This window comes from Vitis vinifera, chromosome 12 (genome assembly GCF_030704535.1).
Source record: "Vitis vinifera cultivar Pinot Noir 40024 chromosome 12, ASM3070453v1".
Taxonomy (NCBI): Eukaryota; Viridiplantae; Streptophyta; class Magnoliopsida; order Vitales; family Vitaceae; genus Vitis; species Vitis vinifera.
In genome coordinates this window covers 13,075,013-13,096,615 of record NC_081816.1, presented here as the reverse complement: position 1 = coordinate 13,096,615, position 21,603 = coordinate 13,075,013, and the positions used below count along the sequence as shown (strand labels likewise).

Below are 21,603 nucleotides of genomic sequence, written 5' to 3'. Positions count from 1 at the left end.
TACTCCAATTTTTTTTTCTTTCCCTTTCTTTTCAAATCCTCTCCCTTTATCTTCGTTCTCTTTTTTGCTTTTTCCCTTTTTTCAAATGAATTAAAACTGACAACATTAAAAAACATATATATATATATATATATATATAATAAAAGATGAATTTGTAAATTAGTATCCTTTGGATGCACTTTTCTTTTTTATTATTTTTATTTTCATGGAACAAATAATAATAAGGATGGGAATGGTTCGATTAAATTTAGGTTAGATTTTTAATCCATCCGATGAATAAATCGGCTTTGATAAGTTTTAATTAAATTAAACCTAATTAAAAATTCATTTTGTTAACCTAAACCAAGTCGATTTAACATTGGTTTGATTTGTTTCAATTTATTTAGTGTGGACCAAAATTAGGTTGTTGCATATTCTTCTACGGAAAGAAAATTCAAATAATGCTCAAGAATAAAAATAAAAATAATAATAATGTGTGAAATTGAGTATTTGAGTTATAAATTAGAATTAATTAGTTAAAAATGGTTAAATAATCTCCATATTTGTGAATTTATCTATTTCCGTGTTTTTATTTGAAGAGTTATCCATTTTTAGTATAAATGTCCTTAACTATTTCAAATATTTGTATTTAAAAAAAAATATTATTTTTACAAAAAAACAATGAGTGTATTTTTATCAAAATATAGTAAAAAAAAGAATGAACAATTAGATTTCTGAAATTGAATTTCCAATAACTCTTTTAATCAAATAACACTATAAATTATTGGTAACAAGCCCATTGTTATCTGCTAATGGTGTAACCACGTTGAGTTATTTTGATAAAATATTTTTATTTTTTTCTTGTAAAAGTAACTTTTTCTTTTATAACCTACATGTAAATATTGAAACGGTAAAAAATATTTATATAAAAAATAAATTATTCTTCAAATAAAAATATGAGAAGGATTAGATTCACAAATTTGAATATTATTTCATTCATTTTAACTAATTAATTCATTTAGAATTGGGATGAATGGGAGATGAAGCCAACCCAAGAGTTCTTCCCCAGCTCTATGCTGTTGGGAGCTCTGCAAGAGTCTTACCACCTTCCTGAGGAGGGAGGAGGGAGAAATATGCCAAAATCAGGCTCCATTGAGTGGATAGATGCTGACTAGCCTCAAGTACTAACCAAATCAGACTTTTTTTTTCCTTCACATTTTCCTTCAAGCCTTCTTAGAACCAAACATAGAGATTGTAAATGCAGCAGCACCTTTTGTCACTGGTCTTCCTAATCCATGGAATTCAAACATTTCCCTCAGCTTCTCAACTACCCAAAAAGATTCACATGGAAGCCCAACAGAACAAACATCCCCTCTTCCCCAAACATTATTATTGCAGGAGGTTGCTGGATTTTTGTACTGGTTTAATCTACAGTTCCTGGGTGCATGGTGCTTTAAAAAAAGTAAGCTGGAAAATTCAAGCCATGGGTAGAAGAAACATTCATCTTTACAAACTGAAACCAATTCACCACTGTAGTCAACCAAAGTCCAAAGATAAATTTTCCACAGAAAATGAAGCCACTCATTCTGTTCTTGGAAACATTTGCTGGTGCACCATGTTTTTGAGAAATGCAGCAGAGCTCATCCCCAATCATTCTACTTCATGTATTACAACAGCAGAAGAGATATGATGTGAATTACTTACATTATATGAATTTCAAAGGCTAGGGCGAGAAGACGACGACTCTTTTCCACCAAGAGTCTGAATTATAGCTTCCAGGACTTTTATATCACTATCTCGCTTCGCGATCTCTTGCTGCTTTGCACGCAACTCTTCCATGTGCAGTTCAAATACCTCTGCACTCAATTAGCTAAACATGTAAGCCAAAAACATATTTTGTTCCTAAAAAACCCACTTCATACAGTCAAAGATAGTCCTATTTATTAGCATCTAATATAAGAGGGGAGAAGGCAGACCCAAAAAGAACAAAAAGAACTTTCTTCAAAATTCAGGTATGTATGACCTGATCCTATTCCAAAAAACAAAAATAAATACAAACTCCTAAACTCGAAAATATGCTAGTGAATTCAGACACCAAAGTTCTTCTGTTTGTGCAAAAGATTGCTGGAGCAAAGGTTTAACTTCCCCTCCTTCAGAAGCAGGAGCATATTCAAAATCGGGAAAACATCCATTACTGTATCAGAGCTCCCACCTTTGAGAGAATTATTAGCCCTTGGTCTGGAAGATTATATTAAGAAAACAGACAGATTGAAGACATATTGGAATTATATTAATAATTTTTCATACACAATACGACACAAGATAATGATACATCCACTTTTAATTATTTTTCATAATATTTAAGAAAAATCAAAAGTCAAAAGTTTTTTTTTCTAAAAAGCATTATTATATTAATTGTTTAAAATGTACAGTAAAGTAAGAAATTGATCATAAAAAGGACAGAGAGGTAAAATAGTCTTATATGAAATGTTATATTCTTGTTGTCAAATGTCCTATTGAAAGTTATGTAAATTTATTTTTACAAAGAATATTGACATTGAAAATTTTGATAAATAAAAACTTTTACTTTATAAATTAGTTTCGTGAATATAAAAAGGTTGAAACTTTGGAGATGAGGTAAAAAGACACACACACACACACACACACACACACACACACATACACACACATATATATATCAATACATATGCCTAGTAAAATTTAGAACTAAAAATTTTAAAAGTTCGTTTTTGTAAATTTTGTGATGAACCTCTACATTAAACTCATATTTTGTTAAGTTGAATTTTTCAAAATTTAGTATTCAACGTTTTGATATGATATGATATAGTTTAAAGTCTTTAAACCCTACTATCTTTCATAAAATTGGTTATATTAATTCTTCAAATATGCATATGTATGCACACTTTTTCTATCTAATTTTTCACTATATAACGGCCTTACGATGCACGATACAATGTGATACACAATTGCAGGAAAATGGGATTGATGATGAATAATACTAAGTGTTTTCGCAAACTTTACAATTTTCAATGGTAAGACTACCGTTTTTCTTTTAAATGAAATTCCTAATAGACCTAAGTGAGACTCTAAGATTTCCTATTAGCCTTTTTTTCCTTTTCTTTTCCTATCTTTTATTTTACTATTTTCCATTGTTATAATTTTAATGTCATTTCTCTCCTTCAATACTAAAATATTGAAGCCCTAGCCCCCCTTATTTGATTGTAGACAACTATCCAAGGTTGTCTTACATAAGAGAGAGAGAAAGGAGCAACACATTTCTTGCTTGAGTGAGTGAGGGAGCATGTGCTAGATCTTGCTTGAGTCAGCATAGTTATTAACTCATAAAACATATTGAGCAACATTTTTTTTAATTTTTATTTATGAAAGTAGAAACCTAAATAATATAGTAACTTATTAACATCCTTATTCCTTTCTTAATACTATTAAATCTTTTTAAAAAATAAAAATAAAATAGATATTTTCTTTTTGGAAGAAGACTTTTAGATTCTTAGAGCTCAAATAGAAACTTTAGTGGAAAAAACTCTTTTTTAGGAAATAGAAACTTTAAAAATATAGGAATTTTTTCATGGAAAAAATTCCAATGAAAAAAACTCCTAAATTCTACATGCAACTCAACTACCAACTACTAAGTAAATATGACTCTAAAGAACTTAAAACTGTAAAATTACCTAAATGCCCCTAATAGAGTAATTTAGAATTTCTTTATTTTCTTCCATTCATATCATGAGTAGATTTTGGAGATCCATTTCCCCCCAACTTGGGAAAAAACTTGATTTCCAGTTTTAGTGACTTTCCATGATCAAGTGAAATCCAAACCAATGCTTTCCATCCTTTCTCTCTTCGTCATCTCCTATGAACTTGCTTTCCATGATTTATCAACTCTTCATGTATAATATGCAATCAAGATTGAATTCACTCTCTACACTTTTCTTGTAAACTATCTATTATAATTCTTGCTTTAAGAAATTAAGGATTAGCTTCCCTTGAGCTCTTACAACTTCAAAAAGATCAATAATTGGGATATGAACTATTGAGTGCATATTCTTCAACATTAGCAATTAAAATTTGTATTATCATTGGCATAAATATGCTTGGTGCATTGGTTAATCCAAAGATCATAACTAATAACTCATATAGCACATACTTAGAGTTAGTATGCAAGAAACTTCATATAGACTCAAACTTTATTGAATAAAGGCTATAGTAGATGATTCATCAACTTGTCTTTGAGGACTCACTTGCTCTATAAAATTTGTCTAGTAGTTGGATAAATTAAGGAGAGAAGAATTTGGAGCTCAATCAAAATCATGCATTAGATTTCACATAAATAGTGATTCATTTTTTAGCACCTTAAGAATCAAGGTACTAGAATCAACCAGCATTTGTTGTGCTTCTTTGAGCTCTCATACAGACTATTCTAGGATCAATTCCATTGCATCTTACATTTCTAGATTCATCATTAACAATTCCTTCCTCCTTACTCGTAACTTTAAATTCCTTCTCAATGGAAGCATTTAATGATTTTTCGAGTTTCAAACATGCTGATTTCTCCTCTAGATGCTTAAAAGGTGGAATTTGTAAGGATAAAGCCCTTAAAAGTATGACATGATGTAACAAATTTGGAATTCATTATTCATTTGATGATATTCCAATTTCACTTTTATCTATCCTTATTCCATGCATTATACTTTATGAGTATCCTGGTCTAGCATCTCTTGCATTGTATATGACTTAGCTGCATTAGGAGTTTGCACAGAAAATTCAAATCATGGGTTCCTTCAAGTAGATGATTTGTTTACAACCGATTTGTGGACTTAGATTACTATTTAAGGCTATAGCGCACCACCTCCTAATTGGAGGGATGACTAGTCTTAGCCATCGAGATCGAGTTCCCATGGTAAGTACACTAGTGCATATGGTTAAATATTGGACAGAACCTATAGTGAGTCATGATATAAGGCTATCGAGTAGTTATGACTTCACCAAGATGCTACACTGTATTGTCTTTCAACCTTAAAAGAATTGACCTTTTGCAAAAGGTAGCAATGTTTTTGACTTATGGGTGAGATTCTAAAGTGATCATATATTCCTTATGGATTTCCTAACTATTAATGAAAGTTGATAACAATAAGTATTCTCATTAGAGACACTATGATATCTCATGAAAAAATAGTGTGTCCCCTTAGGTGATCCTAAGGATATATGATCATAAAATATGTGAGTCCAGAGTAATTTCTTCAGTGGAATTTGATATATACTCTTAGTGAGCTAGAATATGTCATTTGATCGCATAATAAGAGAATTTATAACTCAAGGATGACAGAGGTAATTTAGAAAGGTTAATAGTTTTCACCTTATTAGAATACAAACAACCAGTTCATAGGGAGACTATATAGAGTAGATAGCAATTCACGAACCATAACACTTGGTGTCTCGTTGTAATATATATAGAGTACTGGAGTGTAGTTGATTATCTGTAGTAGGATATTGAGTCAACTTTATAATTGGATTATGAGGGAGACGGGACTGTCCTATAAGTCTTAATAGTCCTCGTTCAAGCTCATATTCCTCAATGACACAGTTTATGAGGGTTGGATGGTTTTTAGTTTACTTATGTGTATAAAGGCGTTTTGGTAATTACACAAGATTGCACAAGAATAAGTAAATGACATCTTTGGACTGAGCTAATTGATGAATTAGAGCTCTATTGGTTAATTAATCAATCAACAATCTTTTTGAATTATAGATTAAATGACCCAATGATTTAGTCCACTAGGAGGCCTATAAATACACCTCTTAGGGGTTAGGGCTTTAGTCTTGTTATTCTCTCCCTTTAGTCCAGAGAGAAAACCCTAGTCTCAAACCCTGAGATCTCCACCATCTCAATGACTAGATTCAAGGAGTCGTCATCGAGTGGAAGATAATTGAGTTTACAAGATCTTTTACGATTTTGGAGCTTTTTACACCGATAGGAATCAATTAGGGAACATCCGAATCATAGGTATGTGAGCAATCACTAAATCTATGGTATTATTTTTGTTTTTTAATACCAAGTTTTCCATTGTACTTAGATTTACAGAGCCTAGGATAAAATCCAGTACAATTCTTAACGATCTAGTACTTAAGAATGGAGAAATCCAGGATTTCCCAACATAATTTCCTTCATTGGACAAAGAATCCTCTTATGCCCATTGCATACAAGTGTATTAAGTGTTCTTGTAACTATCATGTTGGATTCTTTCATAAGTCATGCTTTTCGAAGCACAATATGTGCAACTTGCAATGATAACAAATACTTGATAGCTCAAAATTATTGCCAAAATTAAGCATTAATATACAATGAGAACTCATTGAAATAAAGTTCTCATCTACTCATGTTATCTAATATGGATTTGGATGTTTCTTTGTGTTTGAATTAAGGTTCTCAACAAGTTATTGCAAAGCTATGTTGGAACTACTATCTCCATTAATAATCATATTGCATAGTCTCCCTTAGCAAGCAACATGAGTTTGGAAGATGCTAGTACATCTTTGATCCTCCTCTTGCCTTTGGTATGGCCACTAATAGTCACATTAAAAAATCATAGCCTTCAATCATGGTTGCATAACTTGTTCCACTTCTCAAGTGGTATACACCTTCAATTTAAGAACTTTCACTTTGACACCAAAACTGATGTAAGACAATCCTAAGATGGTTGTGTACAATCAAATAAGGTGGACTAAGACTTTAATATCTTAGAATTTAAGGAAAGGAATGAGAATAAAATTAAAATAGCAGCAGGGAAAAGTAAAATAAAAAAAAGATAAAGAAGAAAGATCTCAATAACATCTTTTAGTTTTTTTTTTTTTTTTTTGATAAGTAAATGAATTTCATTAAAAAGGCGCTAAAATAGCGACTCAAAGTATACAAACCTATACACCCGCCATCAAAGGCCAAAGGACAAAAAAGAAAACCAATTACCACAGCCTACTTAGACCCCAACCAATCAATAAAATTAGCTATAGAAAGAGGGCAATCGTCTATGAACAACTTAGCCTCAGCCCATAAGGTAAGAATAAGAGATTGTTTCAATCTCTGAATTGACAACGATTCATCCTTGAAAGCGAATCTATTCCTCTCCTTCCAAACCGTCCAAAAAATGTGAAGAGGGGCAGCTCCCATACCTTCCTGCGATTTTTGCCCAAAAAATAACCATTCCAACTTAGGAGGGTATCTCTAACTGAAAAAGGCATAACCCACGACACCCCAAATAAAGTAAAAAGAAGATCCCATAACGCCCTCGTCCTGGAACAATGAAAAAGAAGGTGGTTTATGTTCTCCTCTTTCTCAAGACACATAAAACATCTGTTCGCCAAGGCCCATCCTCTTTTCTGGACTAAATCCAATGTTAAGGCTTTTCCCCACGTAGCCTCCCATGCGAAGAAGCTTATCTTGGGCTGCACATTCACGTTCCAAATAAAGCTTGAAGGAAACAAAGATGAACCACCCGCCTCAAGAGCTATGAATAGTGACTTGACCGAGAATTTACCGCTTTTGGTTTCAGTCCAGGATACTGTATCCTCCACATCCTCACAAACTCTTTTACTCTGAATCCTCTCCATAAATCTTTCCGCCTCCTCAATCTCCCAGTCATTGAAAGCCCTTAAAAAACAGGGGTTCCAACCCCCCCTTCCCCCCTCAACCAAGGGATCCCAAATATTTGCCACCCATGCTTCCTTCTCAACCGTCAAAGCAAAAATAGAGGGAAAGGTCATATACAGAGGAGACTCCCCACACCATCTATCCCTCCAAAAGCTCACCCTTCTCCCATTACCAACTATGAAAGCCAGCCTATCACTCACCATCTTCCAGCCCATCCTAATTCCTTTCCACAAACCCAACCCATGAGCCTCTCTCAATAACATCTTTTAGGAGTCTCACCTAATAAATAATAGAGTCCCATCATTGAAAATTACGAAGTATGCAAAAAAAAACCTAATATTATTCATCATCAATCCTATTTCACATCAATTAGTCTTATTTATAAGCTTTAGAAAATCATAAAAACTAAATAAAATCATGGAAATAAAACCTAACCTATATAATAACTTATTAGGACTCTTATTCCTTAAAACCATCACATCCTTTTAAAAAATTTCCAAATTCTAAATTCAACTCAAATACCAATTAATAACTAATTATGACTATAAAGAACTTTTAAAAAATATAAAATTACCTAAATGCCCTGGATAGTAATTTAGAATTTCTTTATTTCCTTTCATTCCTTTCTTGAGTAGATTTGAAAGATCCATCCCCATTACTCCCTCCCTCTCCCCCCCTCTCTCTCTCTCTCTTTCTCTCTCTCATGACAATGTAGAAATGCGTTGGAACAGGTGCTCAGGTTGCCCTAGCTGTGCCAATCAGACTAGGGGCTAGATATGACAAAAGCTTTAATTAACTCTACTAAATGTTCAGGTGTGAGTGGAATAAAGTGATAATCATAGTTTAAAAGTGTTCATGCTAGAATTTTCTTTTCATTACTATGAACAAAAAATGAAGATTTGGGTTGCACATACTTGTGGTGTTTTCCAGCTCTCTTGTGATCTCTTGACTACGTAATTCAGCAGCTTTTTGAGCAGCTTCAGCCTGTCGTTTTTCTGAACGAGCACGAGCAGCAGCTGTTATGGCAGCATCAAGCTCTCGTTCCAAAGTTTCTACTCTTTGTTCAAGAACCTGTGGTCAAGAAAGTAGCCTATAACACACACATACACAGGATTCCAGTATTGCACTAAGCAGAATGATTTAGGATATTAAATTTATTGATATTGTTCAATAAGTTATTGAGAATTCAAATAACAATTTTTGAGTAAAATTATCTTTGTATTCAAAATGATAATTGTATTGAAACAATAGTTTTTGTTTTTGTTTTTGTTTTTTTGTTTTTTTTTTCTAGGCAATGGAAAAGGTTAAAGAAACACTAGGTATTCAATGCCAATTTTGCTATTTCCAATCCTCTTTTGTATAGTAGATCCAAATTCTTATAGGTTCCATTTGGATCTTAGAAAGTTAGAGGAAAAGTAGAATGGCGGGAAAGAAAAAATTGAGGAAATAAAAAAAAAAAAAAAAGGTTTAAGCCCAATAATTTTTTTGAAATAGTTCTCCAAATGTATTTCTATGCTTTCCTCCTCTTCCATGTAAAGAATGAAAAACTTGAAAAATATATAAATTTTTAAATCAATTACATTATATTTGATCATCCATTATACTTTCCATGCTAAATCAAGGAAGAACATTTTGATTTTCTTTTTTTTTTTTTTTTTTGATAGGTAAGTAAGATTGTATTGAAGGAAAGAAAAAACAAGAAGATATACACAACATGTACAAAGCAACCAAAAAGCTAAAAAATGGCACAAAGGCACAAAAACCAGCAATCCACATAGCCTATCAATAATAGGAACAATCCCCAATATACACTCTAACCTAACCACAATTATCAAAAGTTCTCCAATTTCTCTCCCTCCAAATGGTCCAAAACAAGCACAATGGAGCAAACCTTCCAAGGCTTTTTTCTCTTTTTTCCTACAAAAGACCCATGTCAGGTAAAAAAAATACCCCTCACTTAATAGTGCATCACCCAATGCACACCAAAAAAAGCAAAACCTGCTTTCAAAGAATAAAGGTGAATATAGTCAATCATTTCTTCTTCTTCTTTGCACATGTAACATCTATTAGGAATCTTCCAACCCCTCCTTTTGAGTTGATCTAGAGTCATAATCCTACCCCAAGTAGCTTCCCATATTGTGCCATAAGGAAACACCTCTGCCCTCCTATTTGCCATAGAGGAAGGGAATGACCTAATTGATAAGATACCAATTCTTTGTAACAAACCACACCATCTTTAGTGCCCCATATTAATGGAATGCTCATGCAACCTCTCAAAAAAGACTTCTACCTCTTCTAATTCCTAATCATGCACCTACCTTATAACCTAGGGCTCCAAGTACTCTCGTCCCAAACATCAACCACCTAATCAATTTTTGAAAAGGCTATAGAATAGAATTCCAAGAAAGACCCCCTCAAAGGCGTGTCCCCATACCGCTAGTTCTTCCAAAACTTCACCCAGTTTTCGAAACCCACCTTAAAAACTATTTCCCCTGATTGCCTTCCACATCCCAACTCCACAACCCTCCCTCGCCTCTTTAGTACACCAACCCCTCTCTTCTTGCTTATATGTACTTACAATTACCTGTTTCCAAAGAGGATTCCTTTCACTTACAAATTTCCAACACTATTTTCCTAAAAGAGTCTCATTAAAGATGGATAGATTTCTAATGCTCAAGCCTCCTTTTTGCTTTATAGACTAATTCATTAGTTGTAGCTTATGTTCCAAAGCCTCCTTCCCTAAAGAAAATCTCTTTGAAGCTTTTCCAAACAAGCAACTACCCTCTTTGGGATGACAAAAAGGGAAATGAAATAAATTGACAAGCTAGACAAAGCACTTTTTATTAGAGTATTTCTTCCACCATTTGATAGATATTATCTCTTCCATAAAGCAAGCCTTCTTTAATCCTAACATTCAAATGGAAAATTTAAGAATCCTAGCAAAGGTTTAACCATCCTACTAGCCAAAATCTTAATTGTTGTAGCCTGATATGATTTTAGGTACATAACATTGTGGGATGAGAGCAAGGGGTGAAGCTGGTGGGTCAAGGGGAGGAAGAAGTTGTTTCGTGGTGGAGGCCAAATCCTTCGAAATCTTGATTGATGAGTGGGGAGGCAAGATGAGAGGTTGCATTTGGGAGAGAAGCAAAGGGGTCTCCTCATGGATTAGATTCGGGGAGGCTAGCTTAAGATGTTTACTTGATGGAGTGGAAGTTTGCTGTAGAGAGGTAAACAATAGTGTTTGGGCTACTGGCTGGGAGGAGGGGAATAGAAAGTATAGGTTGGAGCGCCGTTCGAATGGGGCAGGAAGGTTCATTTCCTGCTCAGTTCGCGACATTGATTCAAAAAAGTATAGCATTATTGTCCCAGAGGGAAAGGGTCAGTCTTTTGGTTGGAACTCCTTGGCTGAGAGGCTGAGAGCTCTTGGTGTGAACCCCTCAGGCGGCTTGCAGGGTCCTAAAGGGTCAGAGGACTTGTTGAGATCGAAAGAGGGTTCGAAGGTCCAATGGAGGGAGAAAGGGGTGGAGCTGAAAACATATGCTGATGCTGTAAGGAAAAGCCCGGGAAGGGTAGGCCATTCAGTTTGGATAGAGGTGGGGGAAGGAGAAGTGCGTGGAAGAATAGAACAAATGAGTCAGTGTCTGGTAGGCTGGTGGGGTCCTAGTTCAGCTCTTTGCCCTGAGATGGAGTACATTAGAAGCTGGGCACCGAAGCATTGGGCTTTGAAGGGGAATCTGAGGGTGGCCACGCTAGGCAGAGGATTATTGCTATTTGACTTCGAGATACCAGACGAGGCTGAGCGTGTTTTAGCCAGAGGTATGAGAATCTTCAAGGAGAATGTTTTAGTTTTGGAGAGATGGAACCCTGAGGTGGGGTGTCTTCGCAAGGAGCCCACGACAAAAGATGTTTGGGTAAGGGTGATTGGTCTCCCTCTGCACTTAAGAAGCTCGGAGGTGTTTAAAAGAATTGGAGATGAATGCGGAGGATTCATAGCTGCGGATAAATCATCTTTGAATGAGATGCAATGGGCTCGGTTACTGGTGAGGTGCGTGGACAGGGAGATGCCCAGCACTGCCCATATTGTTGTGGGGTCGGGTTGTTATTCCCTTCAACTTTGGTGGGAGTCTTCTCCCTGGTTCACGCAGGTGGTGCCGGCGGGAAGCTTCAGCGGGGAAGGTAGCTCAAGGGTAGGAGAAGAGGCTGGTGGAACTGTTCGTGAACTCAGTCGTGGAAGTCAAAGGGAGAAGGTGGAGCAGTTGAGGCTGCAGCAGGGAGAGAGTGCCGTGTCAGCTTGTGGAGGCGATTCTACTCTCTGTCCCGATGTGCTCTATGTGGCAGGGGATGCAGTGGAGGGCAGAGTAGGGTCAGCTGATGGACAGGTCAGAGAGGGAGACGGGTTCTTTTTCAATAAGCTGGAAAGCCCAGCCCTTGGGCCAAGTATCGGGCCAAAAGGGCCAGCCCATGGGGTGTCACTGGGCCTTCCTCAATTAAGTGGGTTAAGGCAGGGGTCTTTTAAAGGAACCCAGGAGGATTTGGGCTGTGACTTAAGGCCCAATGTCTCTTACGGGGAGAAAGGTGAGGGCTTTGGGTCTGTAGGGCCTGATGCAGCGGAAGGAGGACAATTAAAGGGGGAAGGATTCTCGAGTCCCCGAGCTAGGGCACAATCGCCAGGCGTGGAGAAAGGATCAGGAGATGCTGACTCTCTTGTCCATGGGGAAGCACCGTCGGCCTCTCGCCCTTTGGCTCAGTTATTTAGCTCGGAGAGGCGAGCTTTTATAGTGGAGGACCCCATCGTCGACAATTTGAGAGCTGCGTCGCAGTCGGTTGCCTTTGCGGTGCCGAAAATGACTGATCAAGCGCTGCGTGATGAAGCCTCCAGGTATGTCGGATTACCTTCTGTGGGGGGTCGGGAAATTTCTCCTTCTTCTCTTTCTTCTGGGATCGATCGGGCGGGGACTAATGAGGGGGTCTCGTCGGGCTTGATTTCGGAGATTGAGGGAGAGGAGTAGCTCCCTCTTAGCATTATTCTGGCAGATGGCTGCAACGGGGAGATGGGCCCTGGGGGGGAGAGACCCTCGGGTGATGAAGGAAGGGGGGATGAGTTCGAGATAATATTACAAGAGTTGGAAGGAAGAGGATGTCGATGGGATGATAGTTGCCTGGCGAGATTTAGCAAGTTCCTGGGCTTTTCGACGGAAGGGTTTGAAGGTGAAATTCTGAACTTGCTTCTAAGGAACAAAAGAAGAAGGGAGCAGAACATTAAGAAAGACATTTCGGGGTCCACTAAGTTTGATCGTGAGTTGAAGAAATTAGAGTGGTCCATCAATTACAAAGGGGCGACGAAGGAGAAATCTCTGGTTAGAGATGGTGGGGACAGAATCTCGAACCTTAGATGAAGATAAAGATCATATCTTGGAATATAAGAGGGGCCAATGATAGGGATAAAAGGAAAGTTATTAAGGCTTTGATCAGGTCGCAAAGAGCGGATTTGGTGTGTCTACAGGAGACCAAAATTCAAGATATATCCAGAGGGATTGTCCACAGTCTTGGAGTGGGAAGATTTTTAGGTTGGGGTGCTATGAGTGCAAGGGGAGCAGCCGGTGGGGTAGTAGTGTTTTGGGATAACAGGGTCCTGGAGTTAATGGGCATGGAGGTGGGCCTTTTCTCAGTTTCCTGTCGCTTTAAAAATTGTGAAGATGGCTTCTTGTGGACTTTCACGGGAGTATATGGACCCACTATAAAACGGCATAGAGAGTTGTTTTGGGAAGAGCTAGGAGCCATTCGAGGGTTGTGGTCTGACCCTTGGTGCATTGGTGGGGATTTTAACGTGGTCAGATTTCCTAGCGAGCGCAGTAGAGAAGGAAGACTGACTGGTTCTATGAGAAGATTTTCGGAGGTGATTGAGGAGTTGGCTTTAAAAGATTTGCCTCTCCATGGGGGGTTATTCACGTGGAGTGGAGGGCTGAATGGTCTTTCAAGGTCCAGACTGGACCGTTTTCTGATTTCGGAGGATTGGGAGAATCACTTCAGTGGGGCGTCTCAGTGTTCTCTCCCAAGACCGGTATCCGATCACTTCCCAATCCTGTTAGATGGGGGTGGGACGAGGAGAGGTCCAATTCCATTTCGGTTCGAGAATATGTGGTTGAAGGAGGAGGGGTTCAAGGAGTTGTTGAAGGGCTGGTGGCAAGGATTTAGTTATAGTGGGTCCTATAGTTTCATCTTGACAGAAAAACTGAAGGCTCTGAAAATTAAGCTGAAGGAATGGAACTCGGAAGTCTTTGGCAAAGTGGGGGTGAACAAAGGGCTGGCTCTGGATAAAGTATCCTACTGGGATAATCAGGAGCAATTTAGAGCTTTAAATGAGCAGGAGCTAGAGGAGAGAAAGGAGGCTAGGGAGGAATTTAAGAAATGGGCTCTAATGGAGGAGACTTCATGGAGACAAAAATCGAGAGAAATTTGGCTGAAGGAAGGCGATAAGAACACGGGATTCTTCCACAAGATGGCAAATTCGAACAGAAGGAGGAACTGTTTGAAAAAAATCAAAATCAATGGGACCTGGCTTTCAGAAGAGCATGACATCCAAAGGGGTGTGGTGAGGGCTTTTAAAGACCTTTTATCAGATTCTGGAGGATGGCGCCCTTGCTGCAATAATATTGAGTTTGACAGCATTGGGGATGAAGAGGCAGCCAGGCTGGAGGAGAGTTTTTCTGGGGATGAGGTGTTCTTGGCCCTTTCAGATTTGAATGGGGACAAGGCCCCTGGTCCGGATGGGTTTTCCCTTGCATTTTGGCAATTCTGTTGGGATTTTGTCAAAGATGAGGTCTTGGGCTTCTTCAAGGAGTTTTATGAGAGGGGTAAATTCGTAAGAAGCCTGAACACCACTTTCTTAGTTTTAATCCCAAAGAAGTGTGGGGCCGAAGATTTAAGTGATTTCAGACCAATCAGTTTGGTGGGGGGTCTCTACAAGCTGCTCGCTAAGGTCTTAGCCAATAGATTGAAAAAGGTGGTCGGAAAAGTGGTGTCCTCTTCCCAAAATGCCTTTGTTGAAGGTAGGCAAATTCTTGATGCTGCATTAGTTGCTAATGAGGTCATAGACTCCGTGCTGAAAAGAAAGGAAAGGGGGGTCTTGTGTAAATTGGACTTAGAGAAGGCCTATGATCGGATTAATTGGGATTTTCTGCTATCAGTGATGCAAAGAATGGGTTTTGGGGAGAAATGGATTGGATGGATTAGATGGTGCATATCCACTGCCACGTTTTCGGTTTTGGTCAATGGTTCTCCTACCGGTTTTTTCCGGAGTTCCAGGGGGTTAAGGCAAGGAGATCCACTCTCTCCTTACCTTTTCGTCTTAGGAATGGAGGCCTTAAGTAGTCTCATCAACAGAGCAGTGAGAGGGGGCTTTCTTTCAGGCTGTAGGATAGGGGGAAGGGAAGGTGTCGGGATCCAAGTCACGCATTTGCTGTTTGCCGATGATACTTTGGTCTTCTGTGATGACTCCCAAGAGCAAGTGGCTTTTCTAAGTTGGTTATTAATGTGGTTTGAAGCCACTTCCGGACTGAGCATTAATTTGAACAAAAGTGAGATTTTGCCGGTGGGTTGTGTGGAGAATGCTGAGTTACTGGCAGCTGAGCTGGGCTGCAAGGTGGGATCTCTCCCTTCCACCTATTTGGGGCTCCCTTTGGGAGCTTCGCATAAGTCTGTGAAGGTTTGGGACGGAGTGGAAGAGCGGATGAGGAAGAAACTTGCCTTGTGGAAGAGGCAATTCATTTCTAAGGGAGGAAGACTCACTCTTATTCGGAGTACTTTGGCGAGCATGCCAACTTACCTTATGTCATTATTGCGCATGCCAAGAGTGGTTAAATTAAGACTTGAGAAAATACAAAGGGACTTTTTTTGGGGAGGGGGAGCGTTGGAGAAGAGGCCCCATCTTGTTAAGTAAGCTGTTGTTTGTACTCACAAAAAGATGGGTGGATTGGGGATTAGAAATCTCTCCATTCTTAATAGAGCCCTCTTGTGCAAATGGAGTTGGCGTTATGCGGTTGAAAGAGACTCATATTGGAAGCTTATTATTAGTACGAAGTATGGGGTTGAAAGAGGAGGGTGGAGCACGTGTGGGGCTAGGGAGGGCCATGGGGTCGGGCTTTGGAAGGAAATCAGCAAGGAAGGTTTGCTACTGCTCAATAATGTATCTTTCTCGGTGGGGGATGGTAAAAGGGTGAGGTTTTGGAAAGACATTTGGTGCGGGAGCACCCCCCTTTGTGAGGCTTTTCCCTCTTTGTTTGATTTAGCGGGTTCTAAAGATGCGTGGGTTGCGGACTATTGGGATCCAATGGGGGAAGTGGGAGGGTGGACTCCTCTTTTCCTTAGACCTTTCAACGATTGGGAAGTGGAGGAGGCGGAGAGACTCCTATCGTCCATTCAAGGGAAGAGGTTGGATGCTGATGGGGAGGATAGGATGCTGTGGAGAGGGACGAAAAATGAGATTTTTACTGTAAAATCTCTTTACAAGTCTCTTGATCATAGCTATGCAGTATCGTTTCCGGGTAATATTATTTGGAGTCCGTATGTTCCTTCAAAGGTGAGCTTTTTTGCTTGGGAAGCTTCTTGGGAGAAGGTCCTTACTCAAGATCAGCTTAAGAGGAGGGGTTGGATTCTAGCCAATAGATGTTGCTTGTGTTGCGTTGAAGAGGAAACGATAAATCATATTCTTGTTCATTGTTCTAAGACGAAGATTTTGTGGGATCTTTTGCTTTCTCTTTTTGGGGTCAATTGGGTGATGCCGTTTTCGGTGAGAGACACTCTATTAAGTTGGTATGTCTCTTTTAAGGACAAGAATCATAGAAAGGTTTGGCGGGCAGCTCCTCTCTGTTTATTTTGGACAATTTGGAAGGAAAGAAATAGGATAGTCTTCGATAACGGGGCTTTGTCGACTCAAAGATTGAAAAACTCTTTTGTTTGTAATCTCTTATCTTGGGCTAATTCTTCTATAGTTGTAGGCCCTTTATCTTTGTTTAACTTTGTGGATTGGTTGGGCTCTTGTTGAGGGTCGGTGAGTGCTTGTGTTTTTGTTGCTTGTTTTAGGTGTCTCTTGTATACTCCCTGTATGCTCTGGGTTGCCTTTCAAGCTCCCTTTCTCTAATATATCTTTGTGCTTTTGCCTATAAAAAAAAAATAAAGCAAGCCTTCTTTGGAATCATTCTTCCACTTCATCCCAAACCCTAGAAGACTTGAAAGGGGCTCCCAAAAGAAGGCCTAAATAGGTGGTGAGGAGAACACCCACCTTACAACCTAAAACTCCAACAGGATCCTCCATGTTTGAGACCAGCACAATAAGAATCTACTCGTTTTTCTCCAGGCTAATCTTTTGCCCTAATATTGCTTAAAACCATATAAAAATTAACTCAAGTACTCTAGGTTCTCTTTGGCAGCATCACAAAGATCCTCCTTTGCCTTAATAAGGATTCAGGAAAGAGCCTTCATTGCTATGATGAACAAACAAGGGGATAAATGATCTTCTTTCTCAAACCTCTAAAGCTTTGGAAGAAATATGGTAGGAACTCACTGACCAAGACATTTGGATTCTTTCCTACCTTTTTTCCCCTTCCTAGTGTCTATGATCTACACAGAGCCATAAAAAAAAAAATAATAATAATATAAAATAAAAAAATAAAAAAAAGTGTTCCCTCTATGTTCAAAGTTTATAGATAATTTTTTCACTTTTTTTACAAACATATAAATGACTTAGTACACTAATTACAACAAAACTTTCTATATTCTCTAAAGAGCTATTAGATTTCACTGGCACATCCAATTCAATGATATTAGTTTCATCAGGAAATATCTTAACAATTCAAACAAATGGTATCTATCGGATTTTATGGTAACATATCTTAGACATAAGTTTCACAATTTTTAAGTACACAAATATGAGAAGAGATTAGGACTAATTTACAAAAGATTTGGTTCACCATCTATTTAGGATGATTTTGGCATATCACTAGGTCTCAAACACAAAGATCATCAATCTCATTATTTTTGCCTTGGTTTTGGGTTGTTTCATTCATATGGTAGGTGCGGTAGTAACATCCAAGGTTTCAAATTGGCAAAAGGACAATGGAGATTACTCATTTGTTGTGTTTTGATGATACCCATTATTCTAAGGTAAAAAGTGAATGAATTATGTACTTAAGGTGGATATTGTTATGTTTTGAAATAGTCATTGGTTCCTATCAAAAAAAAAAAAAAAAAAAAAATAGTCATTGGCTTGATAAATTAATTTGGAGCTAAGTGAAGGCAACTTTGTGGGTAATGTGGAGCAAGTTGTAGTTCTGGATTAAGGTTTTCATTATAAAGCATGTTGTTAGGTTTACCTTTCAAATCTCCCTTGGTTTGGGAGTCAATGAAGCAATGCTTTTACAAAAGACTTTCTTCTTGAAAAAGGCAATATCTAGCTTGAGGTCAACTTATGCTAAAAAAACTACTCTCTCTAGTGAGCCCATCTATTTCATGTCTTCTTTTATGATACCAATATCAATTTCATTCCAATAAGAGAATGTTGAAAGGGACTTCTTTTCTTTTCCATTTAATGGGCGGAAAGAACCTTGAGAAAAAATTGCACCTAGTAAATTAGGTGACCATGTGTTCTGTGGAGAAAGGCAGTTTAGGGATTCAAAGCTTAATGACCCTAAATAGGCTTTGTTAGGTAAATGGTACCAACTTTTGTAGTGGATAGCAAAAGGCTTTGGAGAAATGCCATTAAAGAGTTGGTAAGAAAAAAGGTGGTTGGTGCTCTAGGGTGGGAAAATGGCAATATTGGGTCTTTGGAAACCTATTTGAGAAGAGTGGGAGGCTTTTTTATCATCAGACCAAATTTTGGTCTAGTGGTTGAGCAGAGAATCATCTCTTTATCCAAATGTATTTTCCATTACAGTAAATAGAGAAGCAGTAGTGACAAATTATTGAAATATGGAAAGTGGCTAGGTTGGGAGTTGTTGGAGGTAGTGGAATCATACTGCTCTTTTATTCAGAATGCAGTCATCCAAAGATCTAGGCAAGGGGGATGAGGTAGTATGGTAGTTATCTAAATATGCAAGATTCTCCATAAAATCCTACTTTAAGGTGCTATGTTTATTTTTTGGTGTATTTGCCAGGAAAGAAATAGAAGGATCTTTGACGGTTCTAGAGTTGCTGATGAAAACTGTTTTTAACCTCCTTTTTTACCTGGTAAATCAGTAGGAGAAATGAGGCTTTCCTTTGTAGATTTAATTGATGCTTCAGAACTAAACTTGTCTGTACATCAAAGCAAAGCAGTTGTGTCCTAATGCGTCCACAACATGTCAAACCAGTTGGGCCATGTTTAGTGTGTACATGAGTGTGTTTGTGCAATGAATAGACAGATATACATACATACATACATACATTAAAATTCTGCGCACATCTCAGAATTATAGAACCTGTACCAGGTGTGATGGAGGAGCATAGTGTTCAAGATATGGACACAGCTCCTCTTTAGAGGTATCCGTGCTTCCAGTCCTACAGTGTGCATCAGTTCAGGCAATAAATTCCAAAAATAAAAAAAGGATGGCTATAACTTCTAGGATATCAGTTGCAATCAAATGGAAGTTAAATGTTGGTCAAAACCAAAATAGAGTAGGCAATAACAATAAATATTAATTTTCATTTCAGATATAAAAATTTTCAAGAATTCCACACTTGCCACCTATCCATCATTTATTCTGCATTCAATCCCAAGCATTCTCAAGAATCTTGGAATTGTTTAATAACACCCAAAACCGTTGTCAAATGGAATAATGCCACTCCCCAAGAGTGTTGTACTTCTCTATTTTTTGTTTGTTTGGGGGGGTGGAATCAATCTGCTTGAACCCCATGCTACTGGAAAACCTTCCTTTCCTTCAACAACACAATGATAATTGAAACTTTTCAGGAAATTATTCTCCATTTTGACCAATACACACTGAGTCAATGGACCTTTTGGATATACATTTCCTTTCAAGAAATATATATCATCCCTACATTTTGTCTTATGTCTATGTCATTTTGAACAGATCGAATATTTTTGTAGCAATATATTATTAAAGGATTTGATTTGGGGTGCTAATGCTGTGGAATTGAGAAAACCTGCCGATGGTTGTGGTATTCGTCCCCTTAAAAAATTTCTTGTTCCTTTCCTTCCATAAGCCCGAACTAAACATAATGAGGCTGCCCTCCATATTACAAGCTTTCACTTCGCCACAAACCTTCCAGTAAGACCAAAATATCCCCTAGTCTGACTTAAGGATCAACCAACACACCTGCACCAACCTAAAAGAAGACGTGCATGACTTGGACGGCTCCAAAGTACCACAGAATGCAACAACTAAAGATCTGCATCTCCTCCACACTCTTACACATAAAACACCAATTTGATGGAATCTTTCCCGTACTCACAAGATTTGCAATTGGGAAGATACTTGCCCCATGAAGCAGTCCATGCAGGGAAACAACACCTGTTTCAGCACCTTGGAATACCACACCACCATTGAAGGAATCCTTTACTCCTAACAATGTATTAGTAGAGGATTTCACCAAGACAAATCTGTCCATAGATCCCACTCATTTTATATAACCTCCCCCTTCTACTCACCCTAATCTCATATGTAGCACCAAGATCAATCTGACAATGTTAAGATCCCACAAAACAATCTCCCATGCAGGGAAACAGCACTACTCCTTTACAAGGTAATACAGCCCCTGTTGGTAATGCAGGAATCACTTCCTCCAGGAAACTCCAAATGATGTTCAGTAAAATGCACTGGAATCTTGATTCGTGAGGCTCTCCATTGCTACCAAATTTTCATGGTAAACATCTAACCACATTAATACCAGATTTGTTACAAAATAATACCTCAAAATCTGGTTCTGCCTCTTCTGAAACATATGAAATTAATATGAGAGTTTGAAGACCCTTTTGCTCTGAAACTTGTGAAATCAAAAAAAAATTTCACAACCATAAATCCTTTCAATCCACATGTACAGCTCCAATCAATCAAAACCTCGCATTCATGTCTGTTCTAATTTCTAACGTAAAATAGTACACTCTCGCACCAATTGCAAAAGAATAACAAGAACAATAGTAAAACAAAATAAAACCCACGTCTAGATGCAATCAATCAACTAACAAAGAGAAACAGCATATGAAACAGTAAAACCCAGATAAAAAAAAAAAAAAAAAAAAAAAACCAATAATAAACCAATTTTTTTATCTAATTATCAATTTTCAACATCTGCAACCGAAAACCATTCAATCCAAGCTTTATCCACCAAACCTAAACCAACTTTCATCGACATACCGAGCCCAAATCAACCAAAACCAACGAGTCATATCAATCCCAGGACAATCATATGCAAAAATAAAAGAAACCCATGTAGCAAAGCCAATCGAACAATACAAGAAGATTTGACAAAAAAAAAAAAAAAAATCATCAAAGCAATCAAATGAGATGTAGCGCCCATATAGAGCAAACCTTGATGATTCGGGCTTGTTCGGAGCTGAGAGAGGCCTTGGCAAAGGTTTCTTCGTCGACAAAGACAGCTTTCTTGAGAAGAAGCTTCTGCAGAGATTCGAGATTGGAAGTCATCTCGGAGAGATTGCCGATGGCTGCACTCCATCTCTCGCTTCCTTTCCCCTTCTCCTCCATCACTCTCGCTCCATTCCACCTCTTCAGACTGCTGACTTTACTCTTAATTGGGCTTTTTCCTTACTTGGCTGGGCTTTTGTCTCTTTTCGGCCCAAATCACTTGTCGGGCGAGTTTGAAACGTTGTTCAAAACATTTCAAAAAATAATAAATAAAAATAGTTATGACCTTGAAGTATGTTTTTAATTATCTTGATAAGAAATTAATCTATAATATTTTATTTTTATTTCTTCTTTCGTATTTAT

The 21,603-nt window shown here is 37.9% G+C and overlaps 1 protein-coding gene across 1 annotated transcript; it reads right to left on the bottom strand.

Moving 5' to 3' along the window:
- Positions 1 to 1,467: 1,467 nt before the first annotated feature.
- On the bottom strand, positions 1,468 to 21,405 carry LOC100241703 (uncharacterized). Its single transcript, XM_002265880.5, has 3 exons — positions 21,187 to 21,405; positions 8,578 to 8,734; positions 1,468 to 1,835 (listed from the first exon to the last, which is right to left on the bottom strand). The coding sequence occupies exons 1-3, from the start codon at positions 21,358 to 21,360 to the stop codon at positions 1,696 to 1,698; spliced, it is 471 nt and encodes a 156-aa protein (XP_002265916.2). The 5' UTR covers positions 21,361 to 21,405; the 3' UTR covers positions 1,468 to 1,695.
- Positions 21,406 to 21,603: the final 198 nt, after the last annotated feature.